Here is a 23,541-nt window from a genome sequence, read left to right as displayed (position 1 = left end):
GTAGCTTGCACTCACTGAATGTAATAGAAAGGGGAGGAGAGAGGGGCAGAGCCATGCCCTTCCCAGCATGGTCAGGAAAAAGCAAAGTGTAGTAAGCCTCTCCTAACACTCCAACAGAACCTCCTGTGTGATGTGACTCTAGATGACTTCTTAAGGTACACAAGAAGAATGAACACACTCATAAAAAGAAGAGAAAAAGAAAATTCCTGGCAGTTAAAAGGGGGGTTGTATTAGGATATCTCCTTTAAATTATAGCACTCCCAAATCTACCCACACGTCCCAGGTTTTGTCTATTAAATCTCAAGAGGGTATGTCAACTCCTTTATGAAATTGGAAGGTTAACCAAAGATTAATCCAGGGTCATCCAAGGTATTTCATGTAATTTCACAAAAGATTTTCCAATCATGTTGCACACAAATGGAACACAATTCAAAAGCAAAATTAAGAGTAATTAAGATTAATGTGTGAAGAGTCATAAATTATACCAATTATAACCAATAACGCCAGATCTCCATATCATTTAGTTCCATGTACTGTATTATTTACCGCTTATAATAATTATATTAACCTTGCATTTACATACCCATGTTGATGGCTGTATCCTGGTGTGTAGAATTGTGAGGTGTGATTAAGCTCTGTTTGTGGTGTTACTGGTGTTGTTGTGTGCCTTCAGGTTGTTTCTTATTTTTGGTCACCCTAAGGGAAGCCTGTCACAGGGTTTTCTTGGCAAGATGTATTCAGAAGTGGTTTTGCTAGTACCTCCCTTTGAGGCTGAGAGAGTGTGACATGCCTAAGGTTCTTCAGTGGGTTTCTCTGGCCAAGCAGGGATTTAACCCCTGGTCTCCAGGGTCATACTCCACTGCACAAACCACTACACCACACTGGCTCTTTCTTGAGGCTTTCTTGCTTTTTGTGGTGTGGATTCGTCATTTCCCACTTATGGTGACACTAAGGCGAAGCTATCCTGGGGTTTTGTTGGCAAGATTAGTTCAGAGAAGGTTTGCCATTACCTTCCCTTGAGGCTGAGAGAGTGTGACGTGCCCAAGCTCACCCATTGGCTTTCATGGCGGAGTGTGGAATCGAACCAGGTCTCCAGATTCATAGTCCAACACTCAGACCACTACCACATGCTGACTCCTATTCCCATGTACTACCTATGTTGTTTCTCATACTGGAGCTAATTTCAGCATTAATTTCAGAGACTAAAATGCAATTAAAACATCCTGCAAATAAAGCAGAAATGGTGAGTAATTGTGTGAATGATTATCACACACAATTGCACAAATAAAGTGATATTGGAAATGCATTGTCACTGAAATCCCCAAAGTAAAAAGATGCGCGTTAATGCTTCTTTGTGACTACTTTAATGACGGATTTTTGTGACGTTGTATGAAATCATTTAGCATAATTATACGATTTTTCTGGGTCATTCATGAGATAAATTCCCCATCTCATTTGCCGACTTTTTTGTGGTTATTGTGTGCCTTCAAGTCCTTTCTGACTTATGGTGACGCTAAGGCAACCTTATCATGGAGTTTTCTTGGCAAGTTTCTTCAATGAGGGGGTTGCCATTACCATCCTCTGAGGTTGAGAGTGTGTGACATGCCCAGGGTCACTTACTTGGCCGTAAATTGTACATACCCTGGAATGCATCACCTAATATGTTGGCAGTCCTTCCCCGCAACACTTAGGTCTGAGATGGAAATAACTTTTTAAAGCAGCATTTAAATCTGGACTATTTTTTTTAAAGTAAGGTCCAAAACCCACTGCAGGAATAATCCAGTTTGAGACCTCTTCCTGCCCTGGCTCAGTGCTATGGAAAATGGGAATTGTAGCTTGTTGTGGCATCACCATAGCTCTCTTTGACAGAGATGGCTCAGCGGCCCGGTCCAGAAAGGCCAAATGCGCTGTGCTGGCAGCAGCCACACGGTCCCTAACTCCAGGACAGTGCAGCGCCATCACAATGGCGGTGCGCCATTTTACGGGCACCGCCATTGTGACATGATGGACACATAGCATCTGCACATCGTGCCGCCATTGTGACATCACAAGTGCACCATCGGCGCACTCAGGCGTCACAAGCACAGCGCTTTTCGGGGGTTCTTTTTTCTCTGCAGGGAAGCCGCATGGTTTGGCGGCTGTGGCTTTCCTGTGGGGGGAAAATGGCCTATTTGGGAGGTCTATACTGGGCCAGTGTCTCACAAAACTACATTCCTAGGACTCCTCAGCAGTTACAATGGTTTCAAACTGGATTTGGCAATAGGGAGGGAAATGGTGATGAGGGTGAGATGACAATACTTTTAAAAAGAGATTGCAGTAAGCACTCCCAGGGTTTAAGAAGATCCATGTTTCCAGTCCTCATTGTGGCTTAAAATAAAGGTTTTAAGAGATGTTTGAAAGGGGGGAAGGTAAGCCCTCAGTGTCCATATTTCAGGCTGCAAGTTGTTTTCCACTAGGAATCCATAAGTTTCAAGTCCTCATATTGGGAAGCTGTTTCAAGTTTCCAGTCCTCATTGTGGCTTTAAATCAAGGTTTGCAATCTTTAAAAGAGGGGTGGGGAGAAGAATAAACCTGTTTCCCAGGATTTAATGCAATTTAAATTTCTAGTTTTCATTCTATTTGAAAACCAAATACCAGATAAAATAAAATATCCGATAAAAATTAAAGGGGAATAAGGGAAAAAAATAGAAAATTAAAAATCAAAATTGAAATTAAAAGGAAAACACACACACAAACACACACACACACACACACACATGTATGTTGGTATATGCTGCTGGAAAACCTGAGTACAATAAGAAGGTATTGGTGAGAGATTGGTAATGAGTAAGGAAGAAAAAGGATAGGTAGAATTTCAACAAAGTTTTTTAAATATTATTTTAATGATAATCATGAAGGAAGGAAGAAATATTTAGTTTGAAAAAGGAAGGTTTAAGAGGACATAAATAGCCAAATTTGGTTGAGGCTGGGTGAAAAGAAAAATACTATTCCAGATAAGAGGGAAATGGTAGTAAACAGTTGAGAAGACTATATAGAATAAATTGTTATATGTACTATGTTTAAAGAATTTTAAACTTTAATAATGTAATGTTATTTCAATTGTTTTAATTGTTGTTTAAACTTGTATTTTGCATGTTTTATAGTGTTTTTTAACTTGGACCGTTTTAGATTTGTTAGCCGCCTCGAGTCCCTGTAATGGGAGGAAGGTGGGATAATAATAATAATAATAATAATAATAATAATAATAATAGTTTTGAAATATGATTGTAATATAATTGTTATGTAAGGTTTATGAAAGGTTTTATGAAAGCTTGTCTTGGATGTGATAATGTCCATTTGTGTTATAAATAGAATATTAAAATTAAAACAAAAATGGTAGTTTTCATGGTTTGGAAGGAACACATGTGTTTGCCTTTAATATGATTTAATAAGTTTTAGGTTTCTACTCCTCATGGATCCCAATATAGTAGATGGTTGATTTTAATAGGACTTAATGAGATTCAAGAAGAACCATTGGTGCCAGGTTAATTAATTGCATCAGAAGTTGGATGTCAGTTTCATGGAAGTACTCTATTCTTTCTTAGCTTTATTAGAAGAAATTGGGTGAAAAAAGACCTGGAAGTAGTTTCAAGTTTCCAGTCCTTATTGTGGATTCAAATAAAGGTTTGAGAGATTTTTGAGGGCAGGGGGAGAAGAGTAAATTTCCTAATCATCATGATTCAGAATAAAAGCATGCTTTCCCCAGGATTTAATGCAGTTTCAATTTCTAGTTTTCAATTTATTTGAAACTAGAATATCAGATAAAGTAAAATATCAGCTAAAAATTAAAGGAGAATAAGGAAAAATATAAATTAAATTAAAAATCAAAATTGACATTAAAAGAAAAAAACATACATATTTATATGTAGGTAGTTATATACTGCTGGAAAAATGAATATATAATAAGAAGCTAATGGTGAGATTGGTGATAAGAAAAAAGGGTAGAATTTCAACTAAGTTATTTTTTTATTTTAGCGATAATCATGAAGAAAGAAATACTTAGGGTTTTTTTATAAAAGGGGGGAAGGGGGATAAGAAGAAATAGCCAAATTTGGTTGAATTTGGGTGAAAAGGAAAATACCATTCTAGATAAGATTAGAAAATGGTACCAAACAGTTGAGAACGATATATAGAACAAGTTGTATGTGTTATGGTTAAAGAGTTTTAAACTTTTAAATTTGAATAATGTAATGTTTTTTTTTAATTGTGTGAATTGTTTAATTCTTTTTTAAACTTGTATTTTGCATGTTTTATAGTGTTTTAGAATTATATTGTTTTAGATTTGTTAGCCGCCTTGAGTCCCTGTATTAAGAGAAAGGTGGAATATAAATACACATAATAATAATAATTAATAATAATAATAATGTTTTTAAATACGGTTGTAGTATAACTGCTATGCAAGGTTTATTAAAGGTTTTATGAGAGGTTGTATTGGAAGTGATAATGTCTATTTGTGTTATAATAAAATTTTAAAATTATTTTTTTCAAGTTTTTATGGTTTGGAACACATGTGTCTGACTTTAATATGATTTAATAAGTGGATCCAAATATAGGAGATGATTGATTTTAATTGGACTTAATCAGATTTAAGAGGAACCATTGGTGCTAAGTTAGTTTGCATCAGAGGCTTGATGCCAGTTTCATGGAAGAATTCTTTATTAGCTTTACTTGAAGAAGTTGGGTGAAAAGACCTGTAAATTTCTTCCTGCAAAGCAGGTCAAAATTATTTTTTTTAGTCCTCATGGTTCTAAAAAAAGCCCTGAATTATATCTGGAAGATTGGCTGGCACTAAATATACATATCCTGTGCATATGATATCGTAATGTAAAGGTGTAATTTTAATTTTGCTGGTGGTTTATGTGACAGCTATTCCCATTGCATTCAGTGATATGTGGGAAATACGACTGACAAGTAACATTAGTGCAAAAAACATTATTAAGGGATTCTGTATGGTGATTGGTGTTCGCTGATTTTTTAATTTAATTTTACTTTTATTTAATTTAATTTTTGGTGGTGGTAGTGAAGAAACCCATCTGCCCCACATTATTTCTGCCTCTGGTACCAAATTTTATGTGGAAAAAGGAAAAAGTAATGCCCAGGAACACATCTGCTTCTTCATTTGAAGCATACCTTTACATTTCAGTTCCAAGTTGTAACACAACTAAATATGGAAAGGTTAAAAACTGTCCCCTTCCTTGCTTGGTTTTCTTCAACAAGTTAAGACGCTTTTATTTTTATTAATATATAATCGTGCTGGGGTGACTTTTGTGTGTTTTGATTGTGCCTTTTAGCTTTTGCGTATTTTTATGTGGTTTTCTACTGTTTTTAAATTACTTTAACTTTTTTACTGTACTGTTTTTTAAAATGTTTTTAGCTGTGAGCTGCCTTGGGTCCCTTTCTGGGAGAAAAGTGGCATACTAATTAATTAATTAATTAATGGGTGTGTGAAAGAATACTGTGCAAGGCAACAGCAACTTCTTACCCACCTCTCCCCATGGATTGACAAACAAACATTTTGTTCTTTATTTGCTAATTGTTGCTTGTTTGCTTATTGTTGTTGTTCCCCATCTTGACACATCATTTAAAAAACATAAATTTAATAGGGTAAGTAAGATTAATTATATTATTTATAAGATGTATACATATTAAACAATCCACATTTAAAATTCATCATTTAAAATTTACAATTTAAAAAATGATCTGGATAAGCCTGCCGGAAGATTGGTCTTCAATGCTGTTTTGAATTCTGACAGTGTATTCAGTTATTATTAAATAATAATAATAATAATAATAATAATAATAATAATAATAATAATAACCCACCTCATGGATTCAGGCGGGGAACAACAACAGATTAACAACACATAATATCACTTATAATCGGCCCTCCTTATCCACTGATTTTTTTAATCCACGGATTCAAGCATCCATGGCTTGAAAATATTCAGAAAAAGCAGAAATTCGAAATAGCAAACCTTGATTTTATATAAAAGACATCATTTTGTTATGCCACTGGATAGAATGGGACTTGAGCATCCTCGGATTTTGTTATCCACAGGGGGGCCTGGAACCAAACCCTAGCGGATAACAAGGGCCCACTGTATAACACACATCTGTTTAAATGAAGAAATAAGACATGTGATCTATATGGTTTCTGCCCTGTGTTCATATCTTCTTTTTCCTTTTTTATCCAGAACCTGTTCCTCCAACCCATTGCATTCCCCTTTTCACAACTTGTAGTGAGTGCTTCATTTCTGAAAGTTAACTTTGTCCTGGTTGCAAGACAGCAAGAGCATGGCTGCTGCTGAGGATCACTTCCAGGACCTCTGCGAGGAGGCTCTGTGCACCATCTGCCTGGAGTATTTGCAAAACCCTGTGACCATTGAATGTGGGCACAATTTCTGCCACGACTGCCTGACCCAGTTCTGGAGGCAGCTGAAGGACGAGGCCACCTGCCCTCAATGTAGAGTAGCCATCCAGCAAAGGAATGTCATCCCCAATTGGCAGCTGGCTAGGTTTGTAGAAATCACCCAGAAACTCAGCCGCCAAACGAGGAAGAGGAAGGGAGATTGTGATAAGCACCAGGAGCCCCTGAAGCTCTTTTGCAAGGAGGATAAGACCTCCATCTGCGTGGTGTGCGACAGGTCCAAGGAGCACCGAGATCACCAGGTGGTTCCTGTGGAAGAGGTTTCTCAAGAGTACAAAGTAAGACATGACCACGGAATTTGGGTGATTCTACACCGTAGACAATGGCGGCTCATGGTGTAAACCATCTACACCATGAGCCACCATGGTGTAGTGTTTTGAGTTTTGGGTTACGACTCTGGACCAGGGTTCAAATCCCAACTCAGCCATGCGAATTCTCAGCCTCAGGGGATGGCCATGACAAACCCCCTCTGAAGAAACTTGCCAAGAAATCCCCATGATAGCTTTGTAGCTATCATGGGGAAATAATCCAGATTGCCTCAATGTCATGGAATTCCTGGAATTGTACTTTTGTGAGACATTTAGCCTTCACTGTCAGAGAGCTCTGGTGCCAAAACAAACTACAATTTCCAGGATTTCATAGCACTGAGCAATGGGAGATTATCATATGGGGGCCAAGAAGAAAAGCCAAGAGTAAAAGGTATCCTCTCGGCAAAGGGGCCCTGGTGGTGCAGTGGTGAAATGCCTGTACTGCAGCCATTCACTCGAAACCACAAGGTTGCGAGTTCAAGACCAGCAAAAGGGCCCAAGCTCGACTCAGGCTTGCATCCTTCCGAGGTCGCTAAAATGAGTACCCAGACTGTTGGGGGCAAATTAGCTTACTTGCTAATTAGCTTACTTGCTGTTCACCGCTATGATCTTTGGAATAGCGGTATATAAATAAAACAAATTATTATTATTGTGTTGAAGATTTTCAGACACATTGCGCTTATCCAGGACTAACCCATGTAGAAGCAGCAATGCTTCAGCAACAAACTATTCATGGGAAAGTCCCTGGAATAGTTTGTTGCTGGAGCATTGCTGGTTCTGCATGGGTTAAATCCTGGATAAGCGCAACATCTTCTGGAAATCTTCAGCTTGATCGTGCCAGTTTGCAGGATATATGCCTCACCGCCCCCCGATTTTCCCCCATCAAAGTGATGTCAACCTGGATTATTTCTCTAAGGCAGATACAGCCCATAAGTCAGAAATAAATAATGAGCGAATTGGGAGCTCATTGACAGGTTTTCCCCACTAATGGCAAGGTGCAGACTAACCACACTTGGAGGACAAGGCAGCAACAATAGGGAGATAGTGTTGTGTGATAGATATAACCAAAAGTACTATAATCCAAAGTTTAAAAGTCACATGATAAATTCCTGAAACTAACCTGTACCTCTGTATTCTCTTTAGGATTTAATCAGTAGTTCTCTGGAGGTTCTGAAGAAAGAAAGAGAAAAATGTCTAACTTACAAATCCGAAACAGAAAATGAAAGCCAAGACTTATTAGTAAGTTTGACTGTTACAAGGAAGGAAGCAGGTACCTGTAACAAAATGCAATATAAAATGCAGAAAAGTCAATAGCAACAAGGCACTTCTGCTTGCTAGAATATCTATTATTTCCAGTCGCCTGTTATACCAAAATAAATGCTTCAAAAAGGATATTTAGAAAGTGAATTTATGTAGTTCTTAATGATATTCTATATTGGTAAAAATTGAAATTTGCTTTCCATACCAATGTAGGACACTGTGGACCTATAGATGTTTTAGATCTACAGTGGACCATCAGTATCCAGGGATTCTACATCCACAGATTCAGCCATGAATGGCTTAAAAATTTTTGTTTTAAAAAACAAAAAACCTCCAAAAAGCAAAGATTTTTTGCCATGTTATACAAAGGGCACCATTTTACTACACCACTGTATATATTAAGATTTGAGCATAAAACCAAATCCCAGCAGATAGCAAGTATCTACTGTATAATTTCCAGCAGTCCTACCCAACAGAACTCATGGTGAGTGGGATTATGGAAGACTATTTTCACAGTCTGGAAAGTTCTTGTGTACTTTTTTAAACCATTGCTTTCTTTTGGAGAACAAAAAAAAATAGAAACAAACCAATGCAATAGCAAGCAAGATAAAAATGCAATGTAAAAGACAGTATACCAGGGCTCCTTAGAACACAACAGGCTGTGTCATCTTGCCTGGATCTCCCTGCCAAAGTAATACTATTCATATAGGTCAAGTAAAATAAATAATATCATGTGTATATTGTGAAACAAATATTTATTTTAGTCATTGTGCTTTAGTGTTACCACAGAATGATATGAGGAGGCATACTATGCTTCTAAGAAAGCATTTTGAGAAAGCAAGGACAAAATAGGATTTCCCATTTTCCTAATTAAAAATATATTACAAACTAAATTTGACTCACTTGAAACCCACACTGGTTGAAAAATCACTGCTCTGAAGGCAACAACTCCTGACCCTTATTGTACACCTTTTGACACTGTTTAAAATGACCAAGACAAACTTACCATTCACAAACATGGTGGCGACTAATCATCACCATCCTTTTCTCCATCTGCTTATTGTAGAAACAAACAGAAGCAGAGATGGAAAAGGCAGTGGCTGAATTTAGACAATTACATCAGTTTCTGGAAGAGCAAGAAAAGCTTCTGCTGTCCCGGATGGAAGAGGTGAAGAAGGAAGTTTCAAAGAAAAGAGATGAATATCTGGCCAGGCTATCTGGGGAACTCTCTTCTCTTGAAAGTCTTATCCAGGAAATGGAGGAGAAGAAGCAACAGCCGGCAAGTGAACTCCTGCAGGTAAGAAAAGCTAAACAAGACCAAGCAGCTCGATAGAGCAAAGTTGGCTTCCAAACCTGGAACATCACCTCCACTCACAAAAGGAATAAAGAGACTCAAGTTGATGTACTGAGAGCTGGTTGTGTTACATATGGGAGGATCCAAAATGAACAAGATTGTGCATTGAATCATAGAATAATAGAGTTGGAAGAGGCCACAAGGGCCATCCAGTCCAACCCCTGCCATAGAGGAAATCTCAGTCAAAGCATCCCTGATAGATGGCTATCCCGCCTCTGTTTAAAGACCTCCAAGGAAGGAGACTCCACTACACTCCGATGGAGTGAGTTCCACTGTTGGACAGCCCTTACTGTCAGGAAGTTCCTCCTAATGTTGAGGTGGAATCTCTTTTCCTGCAGTTACATTTACCATCATGTGGACTGCCAGTTTCTGTGTGAAGTTCTTAGCCCCATCCATGCATGGTTTCCATCATACAGCCACCATTTACTGTGACACACAGTGTGTGTGTGTATCCAGCTCTCTTCTATGCCAATATTCTTTGAAGATGCCAGCCACAGATGCTGGTGAAATGTCAGGAATAAACTCTTCTAGAACATGGCCACATAGCCCAAAAAACCCATAAAAACTATAATAAGCACCCTACATTGCTCGCAACATAGACCTCTTCACCCAGATCTCAGCAGCTTCCTTTGGTGAAATGCAGCCAATGATCTCCCCATCCTTCCTTTGTGGTAGTTTTCTTCATTGTCCTCAATCCTTCAGTTGAAAGAGCTTATGCATTGTTGGTTTGCCAGGGTGCTGGTTCCTGGAATAAAACACAATCACAAGTGAAGAGAAAGCATTTATTAGAGAAATGACATTCTTGAGAAATAGAAAGATGTTTTGCTACCTATATCTACTTTGCTAAGAAAGGAATGGTTGAGGTTAATTTAAACAAAAGAGCAAAAATAAGTATGTGACAGATCAGACAGGACAATGAGGCAGCCTACCAAGAAACGCTAGTTACTTGTCTTTGCTGCTTTTGCTGCCCAGAACAACATACATTTTACAAAATCAGTTTGTTCTTTAGCATTTTTTCTTTAACAGAGAATTTAGTATTGGAGACAGAAATAACATAGAAAGATTAGGATTAGGTTCCAGGGACATTTTTTCTTTCTTTCACTAGTGTCTACTTCTTTTATGATATCCAGCTGCCAACTGTATAGATCTGTTCTCTAATGTGCTGGGTGCTGGTAAGGAAGGCTTATCTACTTTTTTTGCTGTTTCGCTGTTTACGCATGCTCAGTAAGGGATTCTGGAGGCAGCTGCTGTTTACCTTGCCTGTTGTAAGCAGGCAAACACATCTAGAGTAGCATCAGCTAAAGTAGAATCCCGTTTTCCCAGCTCAAGCCTTATTACATTGTTTACTGCAGACACGCTGCTGTGACCTGATACAAGAGGTCTATGTCTGTCCACCTTCCTTCACCATCCTCCCAATGCTGATACCTTCCAAGTAGACATGTGACAAGGAGGAAGGGGCCAGGCTACAAAGTATAAAAAGAAGATGTTGTTTGTTAGGGGCTTTGTATACTTGTAGGGTGTTGTTCATGTGTGATTATACTCTTCTGTGCTTCCAGCACCAGCTGAAGAATGTAAGTAGACTTGAGCTTGAAGTGAAGGGAAGGGAAGAGGTTCCAAAGAGGAGGAAATGCTGGGCTGGAAGCAAAGGGGAAGCTAGAGGGAAGGCTGTGAAAACCCCTGACTTTGGGGGAATCACACTCTCTCAGCCTCAGAAGAAAGGCAATGGCAAATCTCCTCGGAACCAATCTTGCCAAGAAAACCCCAGAATGAGGTCATTTTAGTGCAAACTACTGCCAGTTTTTTTTAAAAAAGGAGAGGGAAAAGCACCCATTTGGTTGGCCAATGGCCGTAGGATATGTCACCTTTGATGAAAGCGGAAGTGAACTTGATTGACAACAAGGAGGCTCCATTTTAAAGCAGTACTACAAATGTGAACTCCGGAAGGGCAAATTGCCCCAATCAAGGTAAAGGGTAGCGGGCACTTCTTTCTGAGCAGATTCAATATGGGGACAACCAGATCTGCCCAGTTCTATCCCGGGGAAATGGGCAAGTGGGAATGGGGCCTCAGTTCACGTTTCTTTCTCTCTCTTCCCCTCTAGGATGTGAAAGCTATCTTGCAGAGGTAAGGGGATCTTACTCATTTCCATTAGTGCCACATAATGATTGGATTGAAAAGTATGCATCAAAATTGGATTATCCTTTGAGAACTCTGGTTGTAGCACATAGACTCATAGAGTTGGAAGAGATTTCAAAAGGCATCCAGTCCAACCTTCTGCCATGCAGAAATGCAGAATCAATACAAAATCTTACCATCAGGAAGTTCTTCCTAATGTTTAGATGGAATCTCTTTTCCTATAGCTTGAATCCATTGCTCTAGTCTCTGGAGCAGCAGAAAACAAGTTTGCTCCATCTTCAATGTGGCACTCTTTCAAATATTTAAACATGGCTATCCTATCACCTCTTAACCTTAACATAGGTTATATTGCAAAGGAAAGACACAAGTGCCTATCACTTGGCAAAGCAAAGCCCCAATAGCTGTTATGGTGCAATTCATGTCTTGATTGCTTATTTAGATTCCTCAGATGGTTCATTCTAGTACCAACATTTGCAATGACTGCTCCATTCAGTCCCATTGGAATGAACCATTGGAACACTCTTGGGCTACATACAGTCACAAAGGACCAGGTGTTGCAGGTGTGTCATGCTCCTGACCATCTTTCCACAGCATATTTCCTTTAGGTTTTTCTCACAATCCAAAGAGAGGTTGTGAGGAACTTTCTACTTCTCCTAGTAACCAGTGGCATCATGAGGGGTGCGGACTGCACCAAGTGACACCACAGAGGAGGGATGACACCTGATTGTTCCCTCCTAACACCGCAGGGGTATGTGTGAGCCTCAACATTTCTCGGAAGGGAACTAAGGCAACCGAGAAAGAGGGACGGGTGCATGCTCTCTCTCCTTCCCCACTATCCTGGTGCTCCGGACCCAAAGAAGGGGGAAGAGGGCCAAGCGCATACATGCGTACACCCTTCTTGCCTACTCCTCGTGCTTTGGCTGGCTTGTCTCAACTGGCCAAAGCACCAAGAAAAGAGGAGTGTGTGCACACACAAATGTGCGCCCTTTCCACAGTGTCTCAGTTATTGCCAGGGCTGGCGGGGTGGGATGCTGCAGGTTTCTGTGGGTGCCTCCATACCCCAACCAGTCAATGCCCATACCATCCAGTGCCCACCTGCCTGGTGGTCTGGTCCAGCCAAGGAGCCATCTGTCTGGGCCTCTCTGACAGCCAGCACCTCCCCTAAGTCTGGGGACAGGCAGCTCAAATGGGCAGAGCCATATTTGGGGGAAGATGCAGGGAGGGGTAATGCGGCATCAGTGAAAGAAATGCCTTTACTCCTAAATGTAGGTTCAGAAATAACTTGAAGGCACACAACAGTAATAAACGTAATTGGACTCAAAAACCTGATGGCAATTGTCATTCTGTATTGTTCTCCTTCCCTTCAGTTTCTTTATTTTGCTCTACTCTCAAATTATGGATTGGATAGGTAGTAATATAACCTATTTTAATCTTGTTTATCTCTACCAGGAGTGAGGAGAAGGTGTCATTTGAGAATCCACTGGCTTTTTCTGTAGAACTGAGGTGGAAACTCTGGGACATTTGTGATATAAATCCTCTTTTAGTTAGTGTTATGAAGCAATTCAAAGGTAAGGAAAAATGTCTGTAGGATTTAGTTCAAAAATAAAGATGTAAATAGAGGCTGCCCTCCACATCCACTGATTCTTTATCCATGGATTCAACCATCTATGGCTTGAAAATATTCTAAAAATGTATACATTCCAAAAAGCAAACCTTGATTTTACCATTTTATAGCATTTTACTTTGCCATTGTATTTAATGGGACTTGAGCATCCACTGATTTTGGTATCCATGGTAAGTTCTGAAACAAAAACCAAGTGGATAACAAGGCCCACTATGCAATATTTTTGTTGTTGTTGATACTAATAGCAATAGCAGCAAAAGAGCCTCAGTTTTGATAGCCTAGGTGCAGCTTTCTGTCCCTCAGAGTACCCTGGATACAGTGCTGTTCTGTGGCATTGTAGGGAGGGAGATGTGGTCAACACAAAAAAAGACAACCTGTATATCGTGTATATCTGAAGTCAGAGTTTTTTGCTTTTACCTTCTATCTGCGTATGCCTATGTTGAAGCATCATTTCATCAGATGCTCACTCACCCAGCTTCAAAGAGTTTGCCCAGGTTTTACCATCCACAAGCTCACTGCTCGTTCTTATCTCCATAATACTCACAAAATATTAAATAGCAGTGGTCCAGTGTCAGAACTTTCCATATATCCCTCTCTTTCCTGTGTTATATGCATTTATACACCTCAGATCACTGTAACATTATGACTGATGACAGTTCTCCATGTTGGCTTCACTACAGAGCTGAATTATGAATCTTGGCAGTACCCCCCCCTTTTTTTTGGGGGGGGTAATCTTTTTACAGCACTTATTCACAGATATTAGTATCATGTTACAATTGTACCTCTCAATTCTACCACCTTGTGAAAAGCTGAAGTCTTGATTTGTGCTTTTTCCCCCCTAAGGGGAAAGAATAAGCTGAGAATTATGGTTTTCTATCTACCCCTCCTTGGATCGACTTGCTTTTGGTGAACATTTCTGACCTTGGAATGTGTGTTGCAAGTGAAAGGTCTGAGAATCACAAAAGTATGGTGTGGAGGGCTCATCTGTAAGTAGCACCTACCCGTAGAGTATGCCCCCCTGTATCTGTGGGGGAATATGCTCTCAGACTTTGTGTGAATATGCAAAATATTGGACAGTAGCGAACCCCAGGTTGAGTGAGACAGCAAGAGAGGCAGGCAGCACTACTGCCCAGCTATCCCTGCCTGCCCTCCCACTCTTCCTCCCTCCTCCAAGATGGAGGCTTAGTCCCTGTGCAGCCCTCTCCATCCTTGCCCCATCCAGCAGCCAACCGGTTTGTGCTTCTATGGTGAAAAGTGGGTGGGGGGGGGGGGGGGTAGCCACACAAAGCCATGTGCCTCTCATGATGGGGGATACTGCACTTTTTCATATTAAGACAAAAGTAAGCAAGGGCAGCAGGCTGGCTCAGACCTCAGTCGTCCTCCCAAAGTGACCAACCTCATGCCTTCATGACTCTCTTGGCAGAGGAGCATAAACTGGAGGCAGCAGCAAGCTGGGCTGTTTACCTTTCCTGTTGCCTGGTATTACTTACTGGGACCAGCCCTTCATGGCTACCAGGATTTAGTCCTTTGATACCACTTTAAATACCCTGGCTACCTCCTGTGGAAGTAGGATTTGTAATTTAGTGAGGCACTAGGCTTCTTTGGCAGAGAATTACATTTATCTCATTAAAGTATAAAGCACAAGCATCTGAAGTATAGAACCAAGATAGTGAAAGTGGAGTTATATAACTGTTTAGTATGAAAGAGACTAGTGACTTGTCATTTTTAAATACCTCCTTATCAATGGATTTTTTTATCCATGGATTCAAGCATCCACGGCTTGAAAACATTTAAAAAATATAAATGCCATTTTATATAGGACCCCATTTTATTGTGCCATTGTATTTAATGAGACTTGAGCATCCCCAGATTTTGGTATCCATGGTGGGTCTTGGAACCAAGCCTCAGTGGATAGCAAAGGTTTTCTGTAAGCCACCTTACTCTCTTTGATCCATTTTATCTGGCTTTAACATCTTTTTAGCTGTTCTATATAGAAGCTTCTATTTTTATTTTTTTAGAGTTAAATATGAAGCAAAATTTGTCTGACAGTGGAAAATACCTGGATTGGAGATAGTTGGGACCTCCCTCCTTGCCCCATTTGCTGGTCTTAACTTTTGAGTTTCTCCTAATGTACTCCTTCTGCATCCCAACCTATGAGTCAGCCAGAAGCCTTTGAAGAACCTGCCAAACACAATTCCATGGTATAGGTTGCAATCTTTTAGATGCTTGCCACTTTATCACTAATAATGCACAAAATTACAGCAGGATAATAGCATCTTTGGAAGCACTTATTACACAATGTTGTGTCTTTCTTTGCATTTTAGTCATTGGTAGAGGGCACTTTTAATTAACAAGAATGTCATTGAAAAGGTGCCCTCCACCAATGCTTGAAATGCAAAGCAACAATGAGAATGTGAATGAAATTGTGCCTTCCACCAATGATCAAAATGCAAAACAGCAATAGGATGGAAAGACACATAATATATAAGGAATAAGGATTGTAATAAGGAAGCAATAAAGGCTAGGGAATGAATGTATATTTTTGTAAAAGGAATTCTCTTGGGATTGCTGTGTAGTGTTTAATTTGTGTCTGTATTTCTTTTACCCAGATGCTCTGATACCTGGACTACAGCTGCAGAAAGGTAAATTTCTGATGGATGATCATAGCAGGGATGAGGATTGGTTACTAATTTATCTGTTATCTGTTCCACAGACTTTGGAACCATCAAAGAGGCCGAGGAGGGGGGGGGATCCAGTAATTCTGAAGCAGCCATAGGAATTATGGAGCCCTCTGGATGCTGCTGGACTGCAACTCTACTTCTTACAATCCTCATAGAAGCATAGAATCATAGAAACTAGCTAAGGAGATTATCACACGGGCAAAAAAAACAGGAGCATAGTGGGATGCTCCCGTCAATATCGTGTGATCATAGGATGATTATCACATAACATGACGTAAAGTCACAATTATCCCACGATTATTCCATGAATAAAGAGGCATTCTAGCATCACTTTTTATTCACAGAAAACCCCTTGAATAAAAAGCACTGCTAGAATTTCTCTTTATTCATGGGATAATCATGAGATAATCATGTGACGTGGTGTGATAATCATCCCGTGTTCATGCGATATTGATGAGAGCATCCCACTATGCTCCTGTATTTTTTGCTGGTGTGATAATCTCCTAAAGCTAAAGGTGTTTGCAATTCAACAATATCCAAAGGTATCATTGGACTCTTGGCCTATAATGATGTTTGAGATGATGAGTAAGGGCCATAAGCTCTCCCCTCTTCTTCAACTTCCACTAGTTCCAAAGCACATCTGCACACATTTGAAAGGAATTGTCTACCAATTCTCTTTTCCTTCATGGATCTTTTTATTTAATGAGAAAAAAGACACAAAAAAGGAGGAAACAATGGGGAAATTAAAATACATTTTGTCTGTTCTATCTGTAAATGCCTGTGAATTGTTGTTTTTGTTTTTGTTAACTGCCATCAAGTCAACTTAAACCTATAATGACCCAGTGAATGAACGAACTCTTATTCACCAATTACCCATCAACCACCTGGCTCAGATCTTTCAGACTCAGGGCTGTTGATTCCTTGGCGGGATACAAACCGCCATATAGTACGTCTTCTATATGTACTAGGGTTAGGAAGGGGCAGTGCTTCCGCACCCCCCTAACCCTAGTACGTATAGAATACGTACAACATGGCGGCGCCCCTTCCACATGGGGGCCGCCATGTTTACGTACTGGACACATAGCGTCCAGGCGTGTCGCGGCGCCTATGACGTCACGAATGCGCCAGCAGCGCCTCGCGACGTCATAAAGGCGCCGCAAAAAGAAGCTCCAAAATGGAGCTTCTTTTTTGCTCCGCGCGGGATCCGCGCGGTTTGGCTGCTGCGGCTCCCGCGCAGAGCAAATGGCGCCGGCAGGAGACCGCCGCAAAGTGGCGGTCTGTATCCCGCCCTTGACTGAGTTTATCCATCTCAAATGCAATCTTCCTCTTTTCCTACTTCCATTTACCTTGACATGCATTATTTTCTTTTCTAATAAATCCTGTCTTCTCATGATTTGTCTCCATTTAGTCATCTTGGCTTCTACGAAAAGTTCAGGCCTAATTTACTCCTGGGCCCATTTATTTGTCTTTTTGGCACTGTCTGCAGAACTCTCCTCCAGCACCACATTTCAAATGAATTGGATTTTCTTCCAATCTGCTTTCTTCACTTTCCAGCTTTCACAACCATACATAGACATTGGGATTACTGTGAAAAGAACAGTCCAATTGAACCATAAAAGCCTCCTCAGGTAGCACCTTCAGTTAAGAGAGTGTAAATCCTCTCCTCTTTGGCCTTCTCTTTTCCTTCCATCCACATGTACTCAAAGCACAAACAAGTTTGCTGGAGGTGGCAGTGGTTCCTTCCTTCCCTCCTTCCAACTCATGTTACCATCCAAGAATGAGAAAAAAGAAGTGATGTAAATACTTTCCAAACATAAATTACATAACGCGGGTCACAGTTAAGAAAGTAGGTGTGTGATTCTGGAAAAGTCTGGAAGAAGGAGAGGGAAATCTCCACTGCTTATATGGCTGAGACTCAGGCTATCTGAAAGACCATATCTCTGTATATGAGCCTATCAGATTTTAAGATCTTCACAGGAGGGCTTTCTCTTGGTCCCAACTCCACTTGGTATGTTTGGTGTGAGACCTGGGAGAGAGCTTTCTCAGGACCTTTTTCACACAGGGAAAATTGGAAGGTTAAACTGGTCACAATGCAGGGTCATCCAGGGCATTAGGGACAATTTTGCAGTTGCTTTTCAGATGATGTTGTGCGCAAACTGGTCACACTCCAGAATGAAAGTGAGGTGAATCCAGGAATAAGCATTTTCGCAAAAATACAGTGTTTTCAAGTCCAGTTCATTCACAAATTCGTTATCTTTACATAATAGCAGCTGTCTGAAAACTATGTCTCGGATTCTCCCTGATCCCAGGATTCCTTGCTGTGCCAAGGAGAAGAAGGCAGGCTTGTACTTAAAGGGACACACACCTACACACACATCTCTTTCCCTCATGTGGCTGGTCTCCTCCTCTAATGGAGCCTCTTAAGCAGCCTCTAAGAGAACAGCAGGTGGGAGAAGGCAGAGAGAGAGGACGTTGTGGAATTCCTCCTGTACAGGCGGGAGAAATGGAGGATATATCCTGGAAAAGGAGCATCTGGGACATTCAGCCCTTGCTGAAACCAGGCAGGTTTATGAACTAGCCCCATCCTCTTTCTCTCTAGTGTGTGTGTTTGTGTCTGGTTTTATGGAAGTTTGCACAGGGAAACCTCAGCCTACTTTCCTCTGCGGCAAGGAGGAATTTCCTCCTCAGTTTCCCTTCCCTCTCTAGACCATGTGTGTGGATGCATTTGTGCAAATGACAGTTTGGAGCATGCACCAAAAAGTTATTTCCAAGCTAGCAACAGCATTTCTCCTAATCCGTCTGAAACCCAAATTCGCATTTGACCCACTTTCTTGCCGAAGTAATGTGCTTTTAACCCCTTGTTGTGCTCTGTGTGTGATAAGCATTAACAAATTTGTTTGCTTTTCTGGGATGCCAAAACTTTAACTATTTTTGGGATGGGATAGGTCCCCGTGTGAAAAAAGTCCTCAGTGGCTGCTCCCAGGCTGTGGAACTCTCTGCCAAGGAAGGCTGAGATGGCACCCTCCTGGCTTTCTATTTGCCAGTAGGCAAAGACCTTCTTATTTAAACGGGCTATCAGCTCTTAACTCAGTGGTTCCCAAACTTTGGTCCTCCAGATATTTTGGACTCCATCTCCCAGAATTCCTGGCAGTTGGTCATGCTGACTAGGATAAGCAGTTTTGGGGCCTATATGGAGAGAGGGGGAGGAGGACATATACTAAAAATAATAATCATTGCAGTGTATGAAAGTCCTATTGATTGGAAAGTGAACTGAAATTATGAGTGTGCATAGAGTCTGTGTGGCATAGTGATTTGAGCATCGATTTGACTGTGTAGACCTGGGTTCAAATCTCTGTTCTAGCATGGAAACCCACTGGGTGAGTGATACACTTTCAGCCTCAGAAAACCATGCAATAGGATAATAATAAATTGGAAATGATTTGAAGGCAAACAACAACAATAACAGCAATAGACTCAGTAGCTTAGTAATTTGTCCAGCTGATGATCCTTCTTTTTTCTTTCTGCATTTTCTCCCTCCGACCCCAACAGCAAATGTAACTCTGGATCCAGACACAGCTCATCCCAAACTGATCCTATCTCGGGATAAGAAAAGTGTAGCATGTGGAGCCCAATATCGAGATCTGCCTGACAATCTGGAGAGGTTCAACAAAGCTGTTTGTGTGCTGGGATGTGAAGAATTCACTGCAGGCAGATATTTCTGGGAAATCAGTGTGGGAAGGGAGAAACAGTGGCTTGCAGGGGTCTCTAGAAAGTCGGTGAAGAGAAAGGGTGACATTGCCTATGGTCCTGAGGGAGGGATCTGGGCTATAGGGAAGTGGGGAGGTCAGTACAAGGCTACCAACCATCCTTGCTACCCAGCTTTGTCTTCAAACAGAGAACTGAAGAAGATCCGAGTGTCTCTGAACTGTCCTGGGGGGCAGGTGGCCTTTTATGATGCTGATACCGGAGAACATCTCTACACATTCTCTGGAGCCTCATTCATGGGAGAGACCCTTCTTCCTTTCTTTAATGTGCATGGAGAAGGGCATCTGCTAATTTGTCCTTAAGGCAGCCAAAGAAGCTGACCACAAAGCCACTGAATCCTGCAAGATGGATTAATGCTTTGGGTTCATCTCTGATAAGGGCCCAAAGCAGTACTTTAGTTGTAAAGTTGGGGTTTCTTCATTCATCTAGGTACATAACAGATTGAAAACCTCCATGGCAGCTGTGGGGTGCCAGGCGGCCATTTTATTCTGCATGCTATTTAATTGTGTCTGAATCCACTGGGTGAAGCCATTAGGGGTTTGGGGGTAGATGCCACCAGTATGCTGAAGACACTCCGTTCTACTTCTCTTGGTCATTGGAATCAGTTGGGGCTTTGCAGAAGCTGGAGCAGTCTTTGGATGCTATCATGGACTAAATGTGGGCCAGTATATTAAATCTAAACCTCAGTAAAGCAGATGTTGTGTCTGGATTGCTGGTTTTCACGTCTGGCAATTGGGTAAATAGCCTATCCTGAAGGCTATGGCTCCTCATTGAAGGAATGGCTTAGGAAAATGCATGGATCTCTCACTGAAGGCCCAAGTGGATCCCATGGCCCAGAGTCTCCTTTGGCTGGTCCAGCAGCTGTGGCCTTTCCAGGATAGGAACACCTGGCCACATCAGCTCATGTAATGGTGGCAGATATACAATATACAGTTGTTTCAATTGCATATTCTTAGACTTTATGACAATCTGAGGTGGAAACAGTTTGAAGAAAAGTTCTTGTTTGTTGCTCTGTTTCTCCAGTTCTTGAATGTTGTTGTTTCTTCTCAGAGCAATTCTGAGACTAAGAAGAAAACAGAACTATTTTATTCCTACCTAAAAGATGGTTCTTTTTGTTTTAGGTTAAATTGCAGTGAAAAGTTCAGTTCTTCAAACAGTCCTGATAGTGTCCCAGGAAACCATAGTATACCAGATCAGGGAGTGAATGCTGTCTATGGTGCCAGACACTTAGATTATTAGTGTTGGCTTGTTCAAAGGGGATGTTGAAGGCATTGGAGCTAGAGCTAGAGCTCTATGTTAAAGCCCAATCTAGAAAAAAAGATCAGTTCTAGGACAGGTTTCCTTTAACTTTTGGTGGCGTTACCAAGTTGCTTGAGAAATATTTGACTGGGGCTGCACTTGCCCCATAGTCAAGGGAAGAGCAGGTCATGGCAGTGGACAAGCTCCATGCGTAGGAGAGCTCTTCTCACCCTATTATCACTACAGACAGTGCTATGGCTGATAGACTGGGCCCTACCTGAGAGCATTCTTAGGCAGGCTGGGACATTTAAGGGAATACCCTTGAGAGATTTAAAAGTATTTTTTTTTTCTATCAAGTGAACCAGAGTGCAGCCATATTATTTCCAGGATCCCCAAGTTAGAATGACAGCCTTGTCCTCCTTGGAGAAGAAGGCATTTGCTGATTCTGACTATGTATTTTGCAGTGAAACAATGATTGCCAGCCTTTCCCATTTCAGGCCAACTTGCTAGCGCATGGGTACTAAAACTTGCAATATTGATGAACGTGCCACTGTTGACTGTTAACAAATATACCTTTAAGTGTGGATCTTTTGAGAATAAAAGCATGGGAAAACTGGAAATGTATGTGCATGCCACGTAATGGTTAAGCTCGTCTTTAAGCGAGGTTGTAAAGTTTCTGTTCTAACCAATAAAGTTGTTCCTCTGTGGTCATGATCCAGATGGCTCTGTGGTGCAGTTCTTGAGTTGGGAGGGAACTCTTTGGCTAAAGATCCTTCATGGTGCATAATTTGGGTCTCTGTACTACGAGTCTGATATTTCAGTACCTGCTCAACACCATCCTATCTTTCCCAACCACCTCCAGTAGGGCCAAGATTGCTTTGCCTTCATTCGGGGGGGGGGGGGGGGGGGAGTCATCTTTATCCCTTCATGTCCCTCTTTGGTATTGCTGATGGCATCCCTGACCTTGTCGTATTCCAGCTTTCATTCCATAGTCCCTGGGAGAAGGTGCAGTCTGAGACTGGGTGGCTTGGAAGTTAGTAAACGCCTCTGTCAAAGCACAGGGGCCTACTCGGAAGAGTCACAGGATCATAGTTGGAAGAGACTCCCCCGCCATACAGGAAGACACAACTGAAGTACTCCTGACATGGCCATCCAGCCTCTGCTTAATAACCTCCAAAGAAGATGACTCCACCATTCTTCGAGAGACTGTGCTCCACTGCCAGCTTAGTCAGGAAGTTTTTCTTAATGTTAAGGTGGAATCTCTTTTCCAACAGCTAAGGCAGCGGACAAAAGCTGGATGAAACCCACACCTCTAAGAGAACAGTGGGTGGGAGAAGGCAGAGAGAGAGAGGATGTTGTGGAATTCTCTTCTCTTGCGGATAGTCTTAAGGGACCCATTTCTTCCATATCCTTCCCTCCCAAAAGAATTCCATTAAAGACAAAAAGATGGAAAAGCTCTCTACTATATATTTGAGCTGTCAAAACTAAGAGCTGTTCATCTGGAAGCATCCGAAAGCAAAGATTTTCAGTCCTTCGCATAAATTTTTTAGAAAAGAAAAATCTCAAGTTGGATCATGAATATGAAATTTGCCAATTTTGCTAAGTACATATATTGAAAATGGAAGTTCTCACCCACCCCTGGTCCTCATGTTCTTCCAAACATGTAAAAGGTATCAAAAGTAATGTTAAAGATGTGTCAGCTATTTGCTCAGTACTGCATGAGGCTTGTCAGAGGAGCGAGATGTTCCTTAATATGGCTGAAATGTGTTAATTTCTTTGATTTTATCTCCAAGTATAGTGGCAGGCTGGATAAATTCATCTAGTCTCAGTAGACAAGAATCCTCTCTTTCTATGTGAGGTGCCCATATTGGTCTTAGAAACTGTTGAAAGGGAAGCCTATTTACTTGATGTTATGTGCCTTCAGGTCAATTCTGAGTTATGGTAGACCTATTGTAAGGTTTTGTTGGAAGATCTAAAATTGCTTCCCCTGGATTAACATAATATAATTTAAGCTTTACCTATTGAAATGTATGCCTCAGCTTTTAGGGAATTTCCTCAGAAAAACAGATTGACAAACAAATACAGGCGTCTCTTCCGATTCGCAGGGGATCCTTTCTGGGGAAAAAAACACAAATCAGAAAACCCACCAATATTGGGGCCCCATTGTTTTTAATGTCCTTGTGCTCCTGAGCATGGGCTTGTGCACGCGTTATGGGCCCACATGGAGCATGTTCATCATTTTGTCCTTCCTGGCTTCCCATCTGAGGAAATTCAAAACCGCAAACGGGAAGACAGGAAATCCAGAGGGAGGGCTGTATTACACCCAGCATATCTTCTTCTGCCCTAGAACAAGTGTGTTTGGGCTTCCTGATAGAAGGGTAAGAGGAAGGAAATGATAGACGAGCCATTTGTTGCCTAGTGTGGGAGATAACCAAACCATTGGTCAGAAATGTTTAGTTTCATAGAATATTGAGCACACGCACAATGTAAGAGTGGCGTGGCAATGTTTAGAAAACGATATTAGCCTGTTCAAGCCATGAGCTCAGGGCTTTCATTCTGCTCAGATTCTGGTCTGTCAGGGCGAAAGACAGAATTGCATTTCCTTCAATAAAATAAGATTGTTGATTCGCCTCCTAATCTGTCCTGGCACAGCTGGTGTGTGGTGCTGGAAATCATTCTCCATCAGTTTTCTTGGCAAGGTTTGCCATTA

At 41.1% G+C, this 23,541-nt stretch overlaps 1 protein-coding gene across 5 annotated transcripts; it reads left to right on the top strand.

Annotated features, from left to right (window-relative positions):
* Positions 1-21,545, top strand: LOC121921967 (E3 ubiquitin-protein ligase TRIM7-like). 5 transcript variants are annotated; one of them, XM_042450770.1, is made up of 8 exons: positions 1-155; positions 6,234-6,744; positions 7,918-8,013; positions 9,101-9,331; positions 11,488-11,510; positions 12,972-13,090; positions 15,756-15,788; positions 19,377-21,545. In XM_042450770.1, exons 2-8 carry the CDS (start codon positions 6,334-6,336, stop codon positions 19,892-19,894), a joined length of 1,431 nt encoding a protein of 476 aa, XP_042306704.1. In that variant the 5' UTR covers positions 1-155; positions 6,234-6,333; the 3' UTR covers positions 19,895-21,545. The 5 variants fall into 5 exon arrangements, with proteins under 5 accessions (XP_042306704.1, XP_042306708.1, XP_042306706.1 ...); XM_042450774.1 differs by lacking the exon at positions 1-155 and adding an exon at positions 2,271-2,408; XM_042450772.1 differs by lacking the exon at positions 1-155 and adding an exon at positions 2,442-2,531.
* The last annotated feature ends 1,996 nt before the right edge of the window (positions 21,546-23,541 follow it).

Source organism: Sceloporus undulatus, chromosome 2, assembly GCF_019175285.1.
Source record: "Sceloporus undulatus isolate JIND9_A2432 ecotype Alabama chromosome 2, SceUnd_v1.1, whole genome shotgun sequence".
Lineage (NCBI taxonomy): Eukaryota > Metazoa > Chordata > Lepidosauria > Squamata > Phrynosomatidae > Sceloporus > Sceloporus undulatus.
The sequence above is the reverse complement of the archived record's forward strand: the minus strand, read 5'-3'. Positions and strand labels throughout refer to the sequence as shown.

Bases quoted from the DNA above. Each gene is read 5' to 3' on its own strand.
- LOC121921967 (XM_042450770.1), top strand. From the start codon at position 6,334: ATGGCTGCTGCTGAGGATCACTTCCAGGACCTCTGCGAGGAGGCTCTG. The intron at 6,745-7,917 runs GTAAGACATGAC...TATTCTCTTTAG, and splicing joins AGGTTTCTCAAGAGTACAAA to GATTTAATCAGTAGTTCTCT. The intron at 11,511-12,971 runs GTAAGGGGATCT...TATCTCTACCAG, and splicing joins GTGAAAGCTATCTTGCAGAG to GAGTGAGGAGAAGGTGTCAT.